The sequence below is a fragment of the Hoplias malabaricus genome, chromosome 11 (assembly GCF_029633855.1).
Source record: "Hoplias malabaricus isolate fHopMal1 chromosome 11, fHopMal1.hap1, whole genome shotgun sequence".
In the NCBI taxonomy this organism is placed as follows: Eukaryota; Metazoa; Chordata; class Actinopteri; order Characiformes; family Erythrinidae; genus Hoplias; species Hoplias malabaricus.
This window is the reverse complement of record NC_089810.1, coordinates 17,242,647-17,262,783: the sequence shown is the minus strand read 5'-3', so window position 1 is coordinate 17,262,783 and position 20,137 is coordinate 17,242,647. Positions and strand designations below refer to the sequence as shown.

The 20,137-nt window shown below is 40.4% G+C and overlaps 2 protein-coding genes across 10 annotated transcripts in view; one reads left to right on the top strand and one right to left on the bottom strand.

The window, feature by feature from the left end:
• Positions 1-4,004, top strand: part of frmd4a (FERM domain containing 4A) — a 145,416-nt gene extending 141,412 nt beyond the window's left edge. For all 9 annotated transcript variants that reach the window (XM_066684572.1, XM_066684573.1, XM_066684571.1 and 6 more), the window contains one exon: positions 281-4,004. In XM_066684572.1, the coding sequence (XP_066540669.1) occupies positions 281-383 (103 nt within the window). In that variant the 3' untranslated portion in view covers positions 384-4,004. The remainder of the gene's footprint in view (positions 1-280) is intronic.
• A 4,569-nt stretch (positions 4,005-8,573) lies between these two features.
• Positions 8,574-18,777, bottom strand: prpf18 (PRP18 pre-mRNA processing factor 18 homolog (yeast)). Its single transcript, XM_066684912.1, has 10 exons — positions 18,561-18,777; positions 16,356-16,433; positions 13,797-13,901; positions 11,799-11,912; positions 11,558-11,704; positions 10,765-10,833; positions 10,515-10,655; positions 10,357-10,428; positions 8,876-9,031; positions 8,574-8,751 (listed from the first exon to the last, which is right to left on the bottom strand). The coding sequence occupies exons 1-10, from the start codon at positions 18,624-18,626 to the stop codon at positions 8,671-8,673; spliced, it is 1,029 nt and encodes a 342-aa protein (XP_066541009.1). The 5' UTR covers positions 18,627-18,777; the 3' UTR covers positions 8,574-8,670.
• Between the last annotated feature and the right edge of the window lie 1,360 nt (positions 18,778-20,137).

Genomic DNA, 20,137 nt, shown 5'->3' with positions numbered 1-20,137 from the left:
GGGTAATTTCCCAGGCATTGTTCTATGTCTCAAGCTGTTAAGTTGACAAGAATTTGAGTCCTGATTTATTACTTTTATAAATTCCTCTGTAAAAATTGCCAGTGTGAAAGGGGCTTCGTTTTGTCTTCCTGTTTCTCTCAGCATGTTGTTTCTGCCTGTTTTGCTCTGTATATTCCTGTGACATCTGACATGTCTTGAGATCTAACTCACAATATTTAGATAGAATAAAGGGTATAATGTGTCCGTCTCTGTTTGTGTGTGTGTGTGTGTTTCATCACAGATCGTTCAGCGATAGCTGTTTCCTGAGCAGTCCCCTGTGCTCTGAGCTAGCAGATGTGCAGTGGTATGGACACGAGAAGGCAAAGCCAGGAACACTTGTTTAAACCCATCTCTCTGTCCTCTGTTCTCCTCCGTCTATCCCTGTCTTCGTGGAACAGTGTTCTCCAGGCAGGTCTGTCCATGAGCTGGACCTCAACACATCTAAGACGAACCTATGGCTGGAGCCAAAACCCTACCCTTCCTTCTGTGCATATTCAGCGGTACAGTGGCTTTGGACTGTAGGATTACAGCGGTCAGACTGAACTGGACTAAGCGGACCGAAAGTTGATCTTTCTGACCATTTTCCCACTGCTTACCTTTTAAACTCTGAACTGTGACCCAGTTAGCTGCCAGCCAGTTGCTCTGTATGCACAAAAAAAGCCCTCATCGTTAGATCCCATCGCTATAGTGATGCGCAAGGCATGTGGCCTCTCCAGTGTGGAGAAATGTGTATATGTACCCCGTCTGCATTTTAGTGACCAACTCCACAACATATGTGTATTCAGACACACAAATGTCCCATGCTGTGGGGAGGGGGGTGTGACTCTGCTCTGAAGATGCAGAGTTTAGATCGCTCTCTTTCTAACGCACACATTCCTGCAGAATATGTTGCTGTCAGCCATCTTGTCCATGGAGTTTCATATGCTCTGTTCTGTCATAGAAAACTACAACGAATCACAACGAAGCTCCCCACACACACTCTACAAGAATGGACCATAGGCTCCTGGTTCAGCCTGTGGAGGTTTGGGTATTCCATTTTTATAATGTTCTGTAAAAAAAATGTATAGATAAATATACATCTATAGAAAAGAGTTTATAGACCATGGAAGACCAGCAGTACCACTTTAAATGCAGAACACATAAAAATAATCATTCATTACTACTGCTCTGGAAAATAGAGGATCCTCATGACTGAATAAATCTCCGAAACAATGTAAAGGTTAGCCACACCTGACACTTCAATGACAACTTCAGTAACAAAAAAAGTCTAAACAAGGGCACAGTAGTGTAAAAGTATACAAGTGTCAGCCTGCGAAATGTAATGCAGTCACAGTTACAAGCTAGTACTGTATTTGCTTGTGGTAATGCGCTGACATATATACATTTTTCACATGAATATGATGTATAACAACATAATCATTTCAATATTAAGCAACACAAGGAACACGTGTATTGGTATGATTTATTTGCAAAAAAATTACATACATATTTTATTTAAGTAAATTCAGTTCAGAATCAAAAATCAAAATATTGGGGATTTGTTGGTTTTCCCAAATATTCGGATAAATGTAACCAGTCCAGTGTGTGTCTGTCATTCATCAGAATTAGAGTGAAGCTACTCACACACTGTTGATATGGATCAAAACACTGGTTGTCATTGCAGAGCTATGTGTGGATAGACTTTCCAATTATTAGAGTCAGCCATTTTGATCCTCAAGTCTGGGTCATTAGTATAAATTCTTAAAAGGAGTGAAGTCATTTTGGGGCTTGTGGTCTCTGTCTGTGTGTATCAGGTCATAATTTTCTGATATGTGACCCTTCATTTGTCCATTTTTTTCCATTAGGTAAACATTTGGACAGAGCATTAGCTGAATTTAACCTGAGGCTACAGCGGGATCATGAGCAGGCTGCAGTTCCTCAAAAACCATAATTGTTGTGAGATCAGTGTAACAGAGAGAGCGATCAATCTGCTGCTTTCACGTGGTCTTTAATTTGGGCAACCCGTCTGAACTTTAGCTGGAGGTTTAGTGTGACCTTATCTTGTGTCGGACTCTAGTCTGTGAAGTACTGTATGTGCTGATTACTCTCTCAGGCAGCATCCAGTGTACTTTTAGCTACAGCAGCCTGCCAGCCACTATGGTGCTCTGAGCCAGTAGAAATCCCACATTGCCCTGCTATGAGCCTGGTATCTGTGCTGTATTGAAACCTGCAAAGTCTTTCTCTCCGTACCTGCCACCAGTGATGAAAGAGAGATTATTAGGCAACGACATTTTGCATTTGGGGATCTGTACAGAGCCTTATGGACGGATGTTTTTCTTTTCTTTACTGCCATCCAGAGTTCTGGAGCAGAATACAGTGCTCTCTGTACTGTTCATGCCGGTAAAGCCACAGGAGGAAGTTGTAAGAGCACAACTTAAAGGGGCACATGCATTAAACAAACTGACTAACCCTTTTCTCTTTAATTGATCTGACCTCTCGGCCATTACCTGGGAAGTAGTTCAGGAGACAAGCATTCCAATATAAAAAATAAAATACAGACATCCAGACCTCGGTTTGAAAGCAGAAACGGAAACCTCCAGTCACGATGAGGTGTGTTACCATAAGCTCACTTCAGGCTCTCAGAAAGCTGAAATTAATACAGGGTGTTTGTGTTGTTTTTCTAACGTCACACGGTCAGCGAGATTTTAACTGAAACCGCTGGTGCCCTTCTCCTCCAGTCTGTCTCCCTGTGACAGGGAAAGATGCCAAGCCATACAGCAACCACCACTTTTATACCACACTCTGCATGGTCAAAAAACAAAAAAATAAAAATCCAGCGCTCACAAAAACACTGTTACACATGAACACAGCAGCGAACTGATATCTAAAAGCACACATTTCTTTTTTATTTTTGAAGAAGCATTAAAAATGTTATTTCCATTCCTTTGGTATATGTACACACCAACAGACCTTTCTTTACGTGTTAGGATCAGCAACAAGGCAATATTTCCCTAACAACTACAGTGGAACATCAGTTGCTGTACATGTGTTATTTGTATGACTATGGATTCAAACCGTTACCCAATACAGTATACGTCAACTGCCTCTCTTCCACAGACGAGTTGAAACGAAACAGTATTAAACTCAAACTGATGGATCTGGCGTTTGAAACGTTGTTTACCTGCATGCTCAACTTCCACTGTGCATCCTATTAAAACAAACTAATAGAAACCAAGCTGAAGAAATCCCCCACTCACCTGAAGAAAGCCCCTCATTCCCGTTCCCTCAATGCTGTGGTTAAGGCCTTGTGGTTATCCACCCACTCCCAAATGAGAAAAATGTATTCTCTCCTCATCCTCTCATTCCTATCTGTATTTAATAACAAGCATAAATCTTTTATAACAAAAAGAATAAACTAACACATGTACCAACACACATCGAAAAGACTACAGAGACCTGTCTGGGTTATTACTGTAAAAGAACAGAAAAAAATGTTTGGATGTTTTTTGTTTTCTTTTTTTTTTTTTTTTAACCAATCCGTATTTGTTTGCATTCAGTTTTTTTTTTCCACTGAGTTGAGACATTGTAACAACCCTTTCAGGTGCTACAGAATGACCAATTACTGCATTGTTTCCTAGCTGTAGACTTTTCCTAACTGTTGTCAATAGTTTTAATACAAGTTGTGCAAAATGAAGGATGCTAGTTACTAAACCGTGTCGCTCACTCCCTCATCCTGACAATAGAGCATGTTTCATAAGTTAATGGAGTTCAGTTCAAACATAACCGGACACGTTATAACGATGTTGTAGGAAAAAAAAGTGGAATTTTTGGGGAAAAGAACCAGATTCCACAGTTAATTTATTCTTTTTCTATTAAGAATTTGTATAGTAACTTTACATTTTTCAAAAACCGTGTTGTTGGCAACTGATACTGAATTTTTCAGATGAGAAATGTGGTGGTTCTTGAGATTATGAAAAATAAATTATTGCTGAATGTTCTCTAAACTTGAGCATGGCATTATTTAATTTTTCCGTTTTTTTGTGGTAAGGGCTTCTGGTTTCTTTGCTGAAGTCATCGCTGCGTCACATGAAGAAGGGACAACATGAATAAACCTGGTGCCTGCTGATGAACAGAATATTATGAATCTTTAATGCTTAATTTTCACTATTATTCATAGCAGGACACAGTGGAAGCGGACAGTGATTGCTTGTGTTCTTCACCCTCTTCAGTGTGCTCCCTAAGGTCATAGTGAAATTACATTGCTCATGAATATTGATTTGCAGAACTGTTTATTTTAATATCTAATGAATACTATTGTAGGGAGAAGCCAGGGTCTCTGTTGTCTGCTAAAATGAAGTGTTTAAGTAAATCAGCACTACACATTTAGAGAAATTAAAAGAAACTCTTGACAAATTAGATTTTAGGCCCCGTGTATTAATGAGTGGATTAGCAGTGTATAGGACTGTGAGTAGTGCATTATTAATTATTTTTATAATATAATATCATATATAATTTAATAATTATTATTATACCATAAGCAAAAGAGGCCAATTCTGCAGTACCAGGGTTTGCCTCTGTTTAGTAAACACAAGGTAAAGACATGCAGTCATCAGAGACTGGATGAGGTGATTTTATCTGTTTACACAGAGAATAAAGAATCTCCTAGTATAGGGTGAGGGTGAAGCTCTCTAAATGTAACACTAGAACACAGCAACCCCATTTTCCAGGGCCCCAGGATATTTGCTCTGCCTACTCTGTTAGTAATTCAGGCTGTGTCGCCTGCAGCTGTTGAATAGAGGCACTGCCAAAATCCACAGTTTTTTGCCTGCTCTCACTGAGCTGCTCAGTAAATGGACTTGATCACACATAACCTCACTTAAATTTAGTTTGGGCCTACGTTTGACCGCATTCGTACTTTGACACCCTCCGCTCTCAGTGGATTTCACTAGGTTAGATTTGGCGTTTTTGCTCCTGGGCTCCCCCCTACAGTGGCAGAGTATGAGTCATTTTTATAGCACTGTTCTGATAATCAAGGGGGAGGAGGGAAGTGCATGGCCTCCTACCCTTTTCCAAAAATTACCTAGTGCAGTTTCTGCAGTGCTGGGCCCAGAGTAGCAAAGACAGAGATTCTGTTCTCCCTGATACAGGTCAGTGAAGCATCACAATAATTGTGACACTCTAATTTTAAGTTATAAAATACTACCTAACATTCATTTAAGGGGCCCAAATATGTTCTGCCTTCTAGACAGTGTTACTGAAATTTCTATTACGGCTTCTATTTTTAACAGTTATTAACAGTTATTTTTGTTTTATTTAGTGTTTTTACCTGAGCTGAATGAAATGAACTCTATATCCTTAGTTATATATATATAATATGAATCTCTGAACACAAGCTCCAATGGAAGAGACAAGGGGTGGGGGTGAAATTGCTCAGTTTATTAACTTTCTCCACACTCCCTGTGCAGCAAACATACAACACAGTAAACATTTATCTGAATTCACTGAGGCCTGGTCATTGCTGCAGGTGTAAGTGATTTTTATTGGACACAATGGTGGTCAACATCTCTCTAATGAATCAGTGGATTCCTCTGAGGCCAGCACCACTTCCTGTGTGGATGAGTGCACAGTAATGCAGCAATAGTCTTCCATGAGTGTTTTCTTTCATCTTATTTGTTCTTGTGGCCAACAGACTGTGTGACTTCCTCTGTAGGATGTTTGTGTGTGGTGGACTTCCAGAAGAATGTTTGCAGCTCAGACAATGGCTCAGGGTTTCCATTGGCAACAGGAAAACATGAAAGCGTAAACACTGACGACCTGACCACCGTTGACCTGGCTATCAGCCTAAGTGTGGTTTGAGCTTCTGTCTGTTGCATGTGTGTCCACTATATTGTCAAGGCATGGAGTGATGCTATTCATCAAGGCTCATTTCCAGGGTCCATTTGAAACATTTATGTGGGTTTCCCAACAGTCATAATGAATTTTTACATGACCACTTTCCAGTCTTTCTTTATCCCATCGAAGTAAACAGACTGTTTTTGTTATTGTGGCTTTAGACTGTGGTATATGTGCTCTGTTCTGTACTACATATTATTCCCAAAGCAGTCGGTACTGAAACTCCTTATGACTTAAGCATAATTGGGTGGGGCTGAGCTGCTGTAAAAATGCTCGTTTTTATGACATTGCAAAAAACGGAATTTTAAGGTACACCTTTTACAGCTATAAATTGTGTTCTTTTGTTATAAAAAGAGCGAGATTTGGTTATTAATCCAGAGGGCTTGCCCCCACAAAGATGGTTTTCCAGAAGCAGAGTATTAAAAGGCTCAGAGCCAAATGATAATCAGCATGCATGACTCATGGTAAGTGTCTAAAACTCTGCTCATCCACTCCCTGATAGCTGCTTTCTGCACACATGCTCAGCTCCATACTAATAAAGTCCAGTTCTTCCTGGACAGTGTTACCGTAGCAACCCTGCAGGGTCTGGGCCACTGCTCAGTGTTTTGTTCCAGCCTTTGACAGCAGCTGGAAGTTGTTATTCCCTCATGCAGTGAAAGTGTGTGCGTGTGTGTGTTACTCCTGCATGCCGTGAGAATGCAGTCGAAGTGTGTGAGGATGCTTTCTCAGGGACTGTGCGGATGTGTTGTGAGAGTGTGCTTTTTTTTTTCTGCTCTTATGTGAGAGTTTCTGAGCAGTGTTTAGAGTCACAGGCCTCTGATCACCATGGAAATATTCTTGCAGGGGCAGCTGGGAGCTGAAACCTGGGCTTTCTCCTGGACCTGAGAGAGATCTGCTGAAGCTCAGCCAGGAAGGTCATGACATCTGGGCCTCTGTGTCAAATGACAGAGATGCAGGACTGGTAATAATTCAGCAGCATCTGTCTGGAGGATGGAAGCCTATAGAAAAGACCTAATGTTTGAGCGTGAGAGTTTTTTGTTCTCTATGTTCACATTTCAGCATTTTTAACTGATTAAATGCAGTCTTTCGGCTCAGCGAGGGTTTGTTAATGAGCTGAAATTACAGACTGCAGTACATCATTTAGCCCCACTTTCACCCTGTTCTCCAGTGGTCAGGACCCTCTTGGTTGGAGGTTTTCTTTAGGTAATAGATTCTTCTGTGTTGCAGTGACATTGACATAGTGTTTGTGTGTTGCATAGTTACAAGTGGATTAGATACAGCAGTGCTGCTTGAGTGTCCATTCATTGTCCACTCTGTTACACACACCTACCTTGTTATTCCACCTGGTAAAGTCAGAGACTGTGGCTCATCTGGTGCTGCACAGTTTGTGTTGGTCTTTCTCTACTCCTTGACCAATGGACACTGGACAACACCCACAGGATGCTATTGCCTGGATATTTTTGGTTGATGGACTATTGAGTGCAGCAGTGACAGTGAGGGTTTTAAAAACTCCAGCAGCAGTGCTGTATCTGATCGACTTGTCCCAGCACAAACACACTAGCACTCCACCTCAACCCCCTTATACACTTCACTGCTGAGAATGATCCGCCATCCAAAAAATATATCAAGAGAGCGGCACAGTGGTTCAGCAGGTAGTGTCGCAGTCACACAGCCCCAGGAACCAGGAGGTTGTGGGTTCGAGTCTCACTCGGGGTGGCTGTCTATGAAGAGCTTGATGTGTTCTCCCGGTGTCTGCGTGGGTTTCCTCCCATGGTCCAAAAACACACGTTGGTAGGTGGATTGGCGACTCGGAAGATTGTCCATAGGTGTGAGTATGTGTACCTAGCCACTGGAATGCATCGTGTTGCAGCGCTGGTCCCAAAGCACGGATAAAATAGTGAGGGGTGCATCAGGAAGGACATCCGGCATAAAAACTGTGCAAGATCTGTGTGCGGATCGCCATTTGTCTGGTGTTGAAAGGCGAAGACGATGATGAGCAGACTTATCAAAAAATCCTGATTCATGAGACCACTATTGGGGAAACACTGCTCTAAAGCATAAGGCTAACTTGTACCTTCCTGAAAGACGAATAGTGTTACAAGACGGCATGTTACAAGCTTTACCACTTGAGATGATGCTCATTATGTGACCGGATGACTTTTTAAAATATTGCATAGAAATGTAATGAGTTTATCATAGAAATTGACTTCATCCTCACTCTATTGTCTCTGGACCAGAAAGTAACTCACTGCCTGTGACTCAGCACTTCCTGTCCCATTGTAGGGAAATGAGTCAAGAATGAGAGAAATTTTGGAATTCCGTCTTCAGAGAACATGCGTGACTGAGTCAGCCGAGGTCAGGGCTACTGTCTATAAATGGACCGTTTCCCAGACCCGTCCTAACTCAGGCTTCACTTTAACATCACAAACACACTTTTATCCACTATGACACTTTTATACAGTAATGTGCACAAGTCTTTTATGTGTAGTTTCAATTTAGCTTCCTGTCTTTGTTTTGACTGGAAATTAAGTATAAATTTCCCCAATTGAACCACAGTTAGTGTTTGTTTGTTTTCTACCAAATACAAAATTTGCATCTAGATTATTCTGGAAAAATAGTATTTCAAAAAAAGAGACCACTATGATTTTCTTTGAAAACATTTATTTTGACTTAATTGATATTGCAGTATTTACAACAGATCACGTATTTACAATAACTGATGAAGCACAGAGGGAGGGGTGTTTATGTCTCTGGACAGCATTAGAGAGCATTGTATTCGACACATTTGGAAGGGTCTGTGGGAAAATGCTTTTGACAGATCGTCATTAGCCTCTTCAGACCCTGAAAAAGGAATAGGAGAAAAAGTGTTAACACACATCTACATTTTATAGAACACATTTATATTTATGCAAATGAAATCACAGAAGCCGTACAGACACAAGCCAAATCAACATCTAGTATTTACCTGGATGTACTTTCTCTGGGTTTCGTCATTGAGAACGTGAGCAACATGTTTGGAGAAAATTTTCTCTCGACCAGTACGAGCGTGAATGCCCACCATGGTCACACCAATGGGCCAGGGAGCGTTCCCTATTGCCATCTGCAGGTACGCATCATTTGCCTGTATTTACAGAATACACATTATAGGTTTCTGATTTAATCCAAACACAATCTCATTTCATCTATTTAGAGTCCTTAATTTAAAAAGAATGTGGTGAGTTGGAATGACATGATGCATTTTAAAGGAGCGGTCTAACGTATTTACTGTACTGAGATTAAAGAAACTCGAAGCACTGGCATCTCTGACAGCAGTGCTATAGCGAGTATGTTCTTATGTCAGATGTGTGTTTTCACACACGCCCCAATCCTTGTACAGTTTCCACATCCCAGGTTGCCATGTATGACACAAAATTGCAGATAAAAATACAGCACGTCCAAGCCAAGGCAGTGAGCAAGCAGAGATAGAGACTGCTGGACCTAAAAAAAAGCATAGGCATTCTCGCAAAACCTCCATGTCCAAAAACAGTAAATATTGGCAATTTATTTGAAATATTGAGACAGCTTAGAGCCCAACAGGACAAAAATATGAAAAACGTGTTGATTAAATTTCACCTGAATAAGTAGGCAGGTCATTTCTGAAAAAAGTGTAAAAGTACCCATTTAAGGTGGAACAAAAACATCTGCCCCTTAAATGACATTTAAGGTGAAAGGGGAAAAATATTTATAAGAAGATAACATCAGCCTGGTCTAGTAAAACATTTAAGATGGAAATGAAGTCAAGTTGAATGAAGTCAAGAATGGAGTTAAGAAGTCAAACCTGATAAATACAGGAACTGTGTCAGTGGCTTTACACTATTTTGCCTTCCACTAGCATAAGTGGAGATTTTTGTGAAATTATGTACAACGTAAATAGGGTGATTATGGCATATTCCTTTTATTAAAGAAAATGTCCAAAGATTAAGTTTTCCTCAACCTGGTAACCAATGTGAGCTTCATACTGTATCTGAGGAGAAGACTAAAAGTGCAGACAACTCTCTCCAGTGTTTTGAATCTATACCGCTGTAACAATTTTAAAGTCTTGCTTTCAGTATTACAGTTTGATCCTTTAAAAGAATCCAACAGCTTGTGTGTAAGAAAATGATCAGGTTCAAATAATTAAAATAAAACATCAGCTCTTAATAAAAATTGTTAAAAGAGGTTTGCAGTTGTAGCATTTATTTAGTTGTTCTGGCCTCAATCATCTATTTCCATTTTTCAAGATTTTCTTGTATGGCTTGGCGTTTAAGCAAAGAATACAGACCATGAGCAGCGAAATAAATTATTTGATGATTCCTTTGCCCACCCCCATTAAACTCAAGGCAACACCAAAAATAACACTTCCATCCCATACAAAAACGTCTGCATGCTTCTATGTGAACGATGTGAGATAAACAATACCACACCCACCTTCACATATTCTCTCTGCAGCATAAACTTGATGATGTCTGTGATGGATTCTTTAATGTCTGCAGACAAATTCTTATAAAAAAACAAGACATATACATACAGAGTTAGCTCAGTGAATGCCCATAATCCACAGAACAGAGTGTAGTGAAAGTGTGTACCTTTTTGCGTAATTTTCTGAAGAGAGGCTTGAGGTATGATTCTGTCTGTTTCTGTGTGGCACTGGCCAATTTTCCCTGCACGCTACGCTTAACATGATCCTCTCTGCTGTTCAGGTCCTTAGCCCATACACCAAGCAAGAACTGAAAAAGATTCAACAAATTATTATAGAATTAATAGAGTAAAATATTTGAATGCCGTTAGTAACAACAAAATGCTAGTTCCCCCAACCATTACTGAAATATACCATACCCGCAGAACTTTGTTTATGATGTCCATATCTCTTACGTCATCTTCAGTGCCCAACGATGCCCCAAGAGCCTGTAAATTTTGAAAGTTAACTACATTAATTTTAATATCAACAACAATACATGACAAACAATGTTCACAACTAAATGGACCGCTTTTTTGACTATTATTTTGAAAGACTATATGCTTCTAAACATTTACATATCACTTTTAATTAATATATTCAGCTATTTCAAGGTGCATCCATTGTGAAAGCATATGTTCAACCATGCCCCAGTGCTTATATAATCTCAGCAGAAAACATTATATAAGCAGAACGCTCTGGAGCAGCTGCAAATGAGCATCAGGTCACAATGCCCTAGCATCAGTTAAACCATTAAAAATCCCCCAGTACTGTGTTGTAGAGCAATAGAACTTCATCCTCTGGAATGGCAGAGCACCATCCAACACTTCAGGATGAGTTGCCGTGGAATTTGTGGAATTCAGGACTAATCATCCATCATCAGAACCTTAGCTCACTACTGTTTCCACAGCTTAATATAATAACAATAAATCAGTTTCTAGTGTCTGTAGAGACAGTAAAGACAAGACAAACCACCTATTAGTACCCACCATTTCAGGTGAAACACTGCACACGCAGGTGACGTTTTTGGTCGTACAGCATATAATGTTGAATTCAGGAGTTAAACAAGTGCACCACCTTCTGGTTTACAGCTAAACTGACATTTTATAATCCATTTAAAACATCTCATGGCTCAAATACATAAAATCAGCCTATGGTTACATATTTGTCTACCTCCAACTCCTCAATTGTGGTGTTCTCTTCATGAACTTTCAGATCATGCTGTGTGTCTACTTCTCCTGCCTCTTGCCCCCCCACGATTTCATTCAGGTACTGCTGATCGATCTTATCCATGGCAGCCTTCAGGTCATTCCTCAAGCCCTACACACAGGGAAAAAAAAGTCAGTCTTTAAGGAGAAATATCAGTACCAGCAATGTGTTTAATGTGATTAATGTGATTAAAAAGATGTGTTGCCTTGTTCACTTCCGGTGCAAGGATCTCAATCTTTCTTAGTCTCTGAAAGGCATCATAATCAGACTCTCCAAACAGCCTGATTGGCTCCCCACGTTCTCTCAGACGGCGAATTACCTAGACGTGGTCCACAGGTACACAGCATTAATGAACTATTCACAAAGAGCAGTGGATGAAAACACAAAGAGCAGTGGATAATTGCAAGATTTGAAAATGTTAGCTCCTGGGCTGAGACTGTAAAAGAACAGATATATTGACAATAATAATAAAATTAATTTTTTAACTCATTCATTGTCTGTAAGCGCTTATCCAGTTCAAGGGTGCGGTGGGTCCGGAGCCTACCCAGAATCACTGGGCGCAAGGCAGGGACACACCCTGGAAGTGCCAGTCCTTCACACGGCGACACGTACATTCACTCACAAACCTATGAACACTTCTGAGTTGCCAATCCACCTACCAACATGTGTTTTTGGACTGCGGAAGGAAACCCGACCAGTCGGAGAAAAGCCATGCGGACATGGGGAGAACACACCAAACTCCTCACAGACAGTCACCCAGTACGACGGAGTTTATGGCCACAGCGTGTAGAGGAAAAAAAAAAAAAAAGATTCCGAGATTAAAGTCAGAATTCCGAGAAAAAAATCTCTGAATAATTCTGAGAAAAAAAGTCGGAATAATTGAGAAAAAAGTCAGAATAATTCAGAGAAAAAATCTCTGAATAATTCATTGCGTATAATGGAGCAGACACAGTGTAACAGAGTATAACTCCGGCACCCACGAGGCTCCATCGTGTTACGGCTCGGACTCGTACAAAAAACTAAAGCTTTTATGCATCTCAGTCAGGGGCTGCGTCATGTCATGTGAATGCGTTTAATAAATAATTCATGCATAAGGCTTTAGTTTTGTACAAGTCCGAGCCGTAACGCGATGGAGCCTCGTGGGCGCCGGAGTACTATTCGCTCTGGATCCATCATTTTCGTGATCATTAATTGCATCATGAAACTACATGCCATGGGTTCGTGCACTGATTCAGGGGTTAAACACTAATCGCACTGTGGTCCTGATGTGGAAGAGAACTGAGTGTTTATTCCTGAAATCTATACCATAGCATGACTTAAACAACACACTGCATTCCAGTTACACTGTGTCTGCTCCATTACACCCCATTACACACTGAGTTTTTTTCTCAGAATTATTCTGACTTTTTTCTCAGAATTATTCCGAGATTTTTTCTCAGAATTATTCTGAGTTTTTTCTCGGAGTCTTTTTTTTATTTTTTTTCCCCCAACGCTGTGGCCCTAAAACTCCATCGTACACCCAGAGTGGGACTTGAACACCCTATTATTATTATTATTATCATCATCATAATCATCATCACTTGCACAGCACATTTTATACATCAGTGCAGCTCAAAGTGCTTTAAAGAGCTGATAACAAGGTTAACACTGTAACAATCAGTTAAATATATTTATAAAACATTTATAAAATAACCTCCAGCCATTAATCAGTGGTCAGTTTTTAACAGAAGGGAGACTGCTATAAGGGTTTTTTTTTGGCTGATAAACTCTTAGCAGTTCAGCTATGACACTGAGCTTCTTTAAAAACAATGCTGTACGTGGGACACAGAGCAAAATATTAACATTCCATGACCATTTGGGCATCACTGCTGTATAGAGCTGTGACCTTCCAGTGACCCACTTCCCTTGGTGACTGGAAGAAAACGTAGATATTATACTGTAACAGATGGGCTATAGTCAAACCTATATTGGTAAGGGGTACAGGATCAAAAAAAAGAAATGTTGCCCGCACGCTGTGATGAAGACATGTAGAAAATAGACCAGACAAAAATCAACCAAATGTTTTTGCTTCTTGTTTATATTTTTGTACTAGGAGTATTTTGTGGACTGTTTCTTTAATTCTGCATATTTGTGTAATTCTCAATGCACAGTTGGAATGATTGGAAAACACCAAGAATGAAGGACCATGGTAAGTTGGACTTACCTCCTGTCGAGACAGGGTCATTGGTAACTTCTCCTCAGTAAGCTCCAGCTCTAATACAGGGTTGGACGAAGTGGATGGGGCAACCTCTTCCTCCTTTTTGTCCATCTTTGGATGCAGAACAGAATTAAATTAAGAATAATGTTTTTAAAATTACTTATTAAAACACCTCATCATGCTGCTCTCACTGTATGTATTACAGTTATAAATTCATGGTGTCAGATTCTTGGTAGCAATTGTTCCAGGCTGACGGATATCAAGAAAAAGGGCTGGCTAGAAAGTCTTTTACATGACCATGCACAGTGACATGACACAAGCCTCTTTTTCTATTGAAAACAAACAGAGTGCTAAACCTCTTCACAACCGACAAAGGAAAATGAATTGTAACTCAATAATTAACAAAAGGAGTGTCCTATCTGTAGCAATGTGAGTAATCTTGTCAGCCACTGTGATGCTGTGACAGGAAGTGACCGCTAATGGTCTTCTCACAGTTATATATACAAACATCTGACATATCATGCATGTCTTCACTACATGCACTGCTTACCCAAAACTTAACCAAGTTAAAGAAAAAGAACTGCACAAAGCAGACAGCAGTCAAACGCTCTTCAGAACAACATGGGTAGCTTTGTTCAAGAACACTGAAACAACACGTCCTAGACCCAATGTACAACTCAATGAACTATGCAGAGACCAAGAAGTAGGAAAATTCCGAGAGTGCTGCCATCAGTTTTGTGCGACAGAGAAAGCAAAACTAATTAAAATAAGCAAATGTGAAGAAAATGAAAGAAAGATTTCTCTTTCCTCATGCTCAAATCCAAAAATGATAGTGGAGACATGCATTCTGCCTCAGACAGAAGCAACCACTGCCTGTCTGCACCCTACCTGAGTCACAGGCTGTTCATGAGCAACCTGCACACTCACACGGACACAGAGAGAGTGGGAGAAGGGAGATGAGTTTAGACAAACAGGAGACACGTACGATTCTCACATAAATCAAGAGAAAAGTGGTTAAAAGTGAAAGGAGAATACATGCTGCATGACAGAGGAAGAGCTGAAAAGGAGAAAAATAAATGAAGCTCAGAATAGGTAAGTCAACACAGACAAGTTAATAATAACTGGGCACAAGCATAACACTATGTCCACCTCCTTACTTCTACACTCACTGCCCATTCTTTCAGCTCCACTGACTACACAGGAGCACTTTGAAGTTCTACAATTACAGGTTATTTCGTCTGTTGCTCTGCATACATTGTTTGGCCCCTTTAATCCTGTTCTTCAAATGGTCAGGACTCCCAGAAGACCACCACACAGTAGGCCTGGTCTGTGTTGTGGATCATTCTCAGCATCTGGCATGGTGGTGCTGTGCTACTGTAAGTTGCACTGGTACAAGTTTGTCAGACAAAGTTGCTGGAGTTTATTTAACCAACAGTGTGCTGTGGGCAATGTCCTGTGTCCACTGATGAAACCCTGCACTGTGGTGGTTCTCTTGGGGTCCTGACTAGAGATGCTTGAAAACCAATACTGATATCGGGTATTTGCCCGATACCATGTTCATTTACTTGTACTCGTAATTGCAAATGAGACTCCGATACCAACATCTGATATCCTGTGCCTAGTGCACGCTGCTGCGCTAATGAGCAGACAACTCAAAATATCGGTGATCTGGAATTATTTCCCAAGTTCAATACACAGCCACGCTATAAGGCACATGCTATTCCACTAAATGAACATAGGAGACAGCATGGGCCTGAGAATGTAAGCAAGACTATAACACATTTAATTCAAGTGCTTGTGTGAATTATAAATATATATTAAATATGTTATAGCCTCATGCTTACTGTGTTTTGCGTTGTATGTTGTCTGGTATGGTGACTCCCTGTCAGAACACAAGCGCAGAAACTTTCCCTCACGCGCAGGGAGAGAGAGTTTGGGCCACTGACTTGACTGTCCTCGAACAAGATGGGGTTTTCTTCCTCCCTGGAAATATTTTGCTGTTTGCGAGAGCACTGTTTGATGCCTGACGTGGTTTTTCCTCAAACTAAATTATTTTCTCAGCTCAAATGCCATAGATGAGGCTGCTGCTTTTAATAAATGATAAATATCCAGAGCTTGTTGCTCATGTTACTAATTTATAGATAGATAGACACTTAAATGATCCCAGTGGGAAATTCAAATTATTGGTGGTGTAATGTGGGAAAATGCTAAATAAAAAAATTGACTATTCCAGAAATGAACAATAAAGTTTTTAATTAAAAAATGGTATTTATGCATCCCTAGTCCTGATCGTTGAAGAACAGGATGAAAGGGGGCTAAGAAAGTATGCAGAGAAACAAATGGTCTACAGTCTGTAACTTAGAACTACAAAGTGCTCCTGTACGGTCAGCAAAGCTGAGAGAATGGACACTGAGTGTAGAAACAAGTAGGCGGTCACACTGTTATGGTTAATCTGTGTACGTCTGAGTGTCTGGCAAAACTAAGAGCCAGACAAAACAGATCTTGTAAAACATTATTAATTATTTTTCAAGAGAGTTTAGTAAGAGTGTAGTAACATTAACTTACCTTGTATCCACATCTTCTGTAGTAGTCTTCTTCCTCCTTTTGGGCAAGTTCAGATCGCTTAAAGAACCTCTTTGATCCCTGAAAGTGTCATGATAGTTAATATTACTATATGTTACTATACCTATTAGAGCAGTTGGGTTCTTTTATAGTTTGACACTATTCATTGTTTCCTTTCTCAGCAGATTCCAGGTGTGAGATCTCTAAAGAATTTCATTTCCACAAAGAATAATTATGCAACTGTTTCTCCTAAATCAATCACTAAAAAATTCTCTGAAATATTCAGTTGCACATATGTACTTTAATGTGCATGTGCACTGTCACTTTAAACAAGTAAATTATTTATTATTTCTCAGTTGTTTTTCTTTTTATTGGTCTAGCGCTGCCTGATAAAATACAGACTGAACCTTATTTATACAGGAACACACTTCTCAACTACTGGTTAAGCACTACCCACACTTCTGCGTTTAACTGTAATGCATATTGCAATATCTACCTGAAAGACCATATGCCATATTTCTTATTGTTCCGCATACCTTGTAAATACATGTCCTGCTGCATGGAATGGCTGTCAACAAAATTTCGTTATACTCCAACATAATGACAGTAAAGACACTCTTATCCCTCTCTCTCTCTTAATATAATACCATCTCAGCAAATGCAGCATGTCCAACCTGCTTCACAACCAACTGGGCTTTATCTTACAATACAACCTACTGCTTTATTTGTCTCATTATAGTACAGTTTGGCAATCTAGCAGGATATATACTTTATAAAGCTTCTGCTCAGCAGAAAGCAAGCGAAAGAACCCAAAACACTCAGATCGACTTCTACTTATGCAAGTTCTTTGGCCCAAATAATGCAAGTATTCATTTATATCACGTAAGGACATAAATGGCCTTGAATTTCCCCTGGGGATCAATAAAGTATCTATCTATCTAGGAAGTGGTGATTTTTATTTTGATTGTACTGTCACTTTAACTGGGCGGCACGGTAACAGTAACGCAGCTCCAGGGACCTAGAAGTTGTGGGTTCAAATCCTGCTCCGGGTGACCTCACTGTCTGTGAGGAGTTTGGTGTGTTCTCCCTGTGTCCGTGTGGGTTTCCTCGGTCCAAAAACACATTGGTAGGTGGATTGGCAAATCAAAAGTATCCATAGGTGTGAGTGAATGTGTGCGTGTTGCCCTGTGAAGGATTTTTCAGGGTGTGTTGCTGCCTTGCGCCTAGTGATTCTGGGTAGGCTCCGGACCCACAGCGACCCTGAACTGGATAAGCGGTTACAGATGAATGGATGAATGTCCCATTAACTGTAGCTGGGGGCTGCATTTGTTATTTACATCATGAAACAAAGCCAGGCTAAGAGTATGCCAAGCTGGACAGGAGAGTTAAGCTACTACATAAACTCTCAGAAATTGAAGAAATTGAAATGAAGTACCAACACCCTGGTTGGTATTCTGCAAATTCTACAGGATTTCACAGTTTAGCCATGTAAATTAAGTCTGAACTCCAGTTTGGGGGGGGGGGGGGTATGGTTTTATTTTCATACTGTAGGCCTAGATTTACAGAAGAAAAAAAGAAATTCCGGAAGGTTTGATTGGTTGTGGTTATAATTATAATTTGGCTATAATAATTTCAGAGGGGGTTTTACTTCCCATCCTAGAACACCCCTACTTTTGAAAAGCTTGATACACCCCATAACTGAGGGACAATGAACTCCTCAGCTCTATACTTAAATTATCTGGCTATCTCACGAATCCAGCATTGTGAAACAGCACCTATGTTTTCTCAATTACTACCGTTAACATTAAACAGATTAGCAGCGCCCCCATTTGAGTTCTACAAATGCCTCTCATACACTGCCCAGCTGACTGTAGACAGAAGTCTGACTAGTGTAAATCTACCAGTCCACATTACAACGACATGTGGAGTGGTATAAATATATATATATATATATATCATCAAGTACATTTGAGTTTTGAGTGAGTAGGTTACCCACTAGCTATGCTAGCTAACTAGCCAAAGTGCACAAGCTATGAAAACAACCACACGAGACGCATAGTAATACATCTCTCGGGATATACAGTAAAGTACATTTTTAAATACACGTTTTGTCTTTAATTGTGTGACAATTAAACGTAAATAGACGCCGCGGACTGGAGCGCCGTCGCTGCTAACAGGCTACACCCGCAACAACAAAACCACACTCACATCCAACAGCTGCTTGTCCTCCAGCAGTTTTCTCTTCCTTGCGATCTCCGCTTTCAGAATATCCATGGCTTCTGTTCCTCCCCTGTGTGTTCAGGTAGAACAGGACAAGTCCAGTCGGACACAACAAACACTTCGTCCCCCCCCTCTCTCTCTCTTTCTAGAAGGAGCTTGAGTTTTTCTTCTTCTTTTTCTCGTCTGCTGCACCGTCCCCGCAGTAACGCACTAGCGACCCCTATTCACAAATGACCCCTTAAAACCCCCAAAACACATCTTTTTACTATATATATAAAAATATAAGTTATTTCCAAGAAACAAATCCTCGATATGTTAAAAGTGTTAGCTGTAACTTATTTCCCTTAAATTCAATAAGCGCAGATCAATAATGTAATTAGTACTCATCTCTATCTCTACTCAACCCGATGTTAGTCGCCAGCAGCTAAAGGCCCTGCCCCACAATGTTCCTTGGGTAAGAAAGTCTGAAAGTCTGGATGCCTGAATCCATGTGGCTTGAGCAATGTCGTTTCAAAGCAGAAATACACGTCCATGTTATCGTCTGCTTATGCCACTCCTAGCGTACAAAACACAACAGTTAACAAGGTAAACATTTATTTTTACTGGAGGGCATTAAAAACCAGCAAGATCCACAGCAGTATTACAAATAAAATAATAACAAAGGAACTGAGCTAGGGTGGGGGCGGCACGGTGGTGCAGCAGGTAGTGTCACACAGCTCCAGGGGCCTGGAGGTTGTGGGTTCGATTCCCACTCCGGGTGACTGTCTGTGAGGTGTGTTCTCCCCGTGTCCGCGTGGGTTTCCTCCTGGTGCTCCGGTTTCCTCCCACAGTCCAAAAACACACATTGGTAGGTGGATTGGCGACTCCAAAGTGGCTGTGTGTGTTGCCCTGTGAAGGACTGGCGCCCCCTGCAGGGTGTATTCTCGCCTTGCGCCCAATGATTCCAGGTAGGCTCTGGACCCACCGTGACCCTGAATTGGATAAGCAGTTACAGATAATGAATGAATAAGATAGAGTGACCAGACGTCCTCTTTTCCATGGACATGTCCTCCTTTTTAGACTTAAAAAAATGTCCAGGCGGAATTTCACAAACGCCCAGGATTTTGTTTTTCTAGAGCTTACATAGAACTTCAAAAAGCATTTCGTTCACAAACTAGTCCCCCACCCCGGACCGGAGCCGTGTCCTCTTTTTCACCATCTCAGATCTGGTCACCCTAAACTAAGACTCAATATTGCACATTAAATAAATATGTATAAATATGTAACCTACACAAAACGGGGAAAAGATGTGTTGATGTGTCATTCAAGTTTAGACATATTCCTGGTAAGAACTGAGAGTCTTGCAGCTTTTTTTTTTTTTTTAGTTTTTTTTTCTTTCTTTTTTTAATACAGAAAAAGAATAAAGCTTGAAAAGTTTTCAGAAGTGCTATTTTATCTATTATTCCTTCATTAATTCATATATATATATATAGGTAATTGTGATGGCACACAGCACAGTGTGCCCTCTAGTGGTTCAATGTGTAATTTCATGCGATACAGTAAAACAGCACATGGTACAAAGTAAA

Coding starts and splice junctions, on each gene's coding strand:
- prpf18 (XM_066684912.1), bottom strand. CDS start 18,626: ATGGATATTCTGAAAGCGGAGATCGCAAGGAAGAGAAAACTGCTGGAG. Junction 10,834..11,557: donor CCACAATTGAGGAGTTGGAG/GTAGACAAATAT, acceptor CAAAATTTACAG/GCTCTTGGGGCATCGTTGGG. Junction 10,656..10,764: donor TCATAAACAAAGTTCTGCGG/GTATGGTATATT, acceptor AATCTTTTTCAG/TTCTTGCTTGGTGTATGGGC.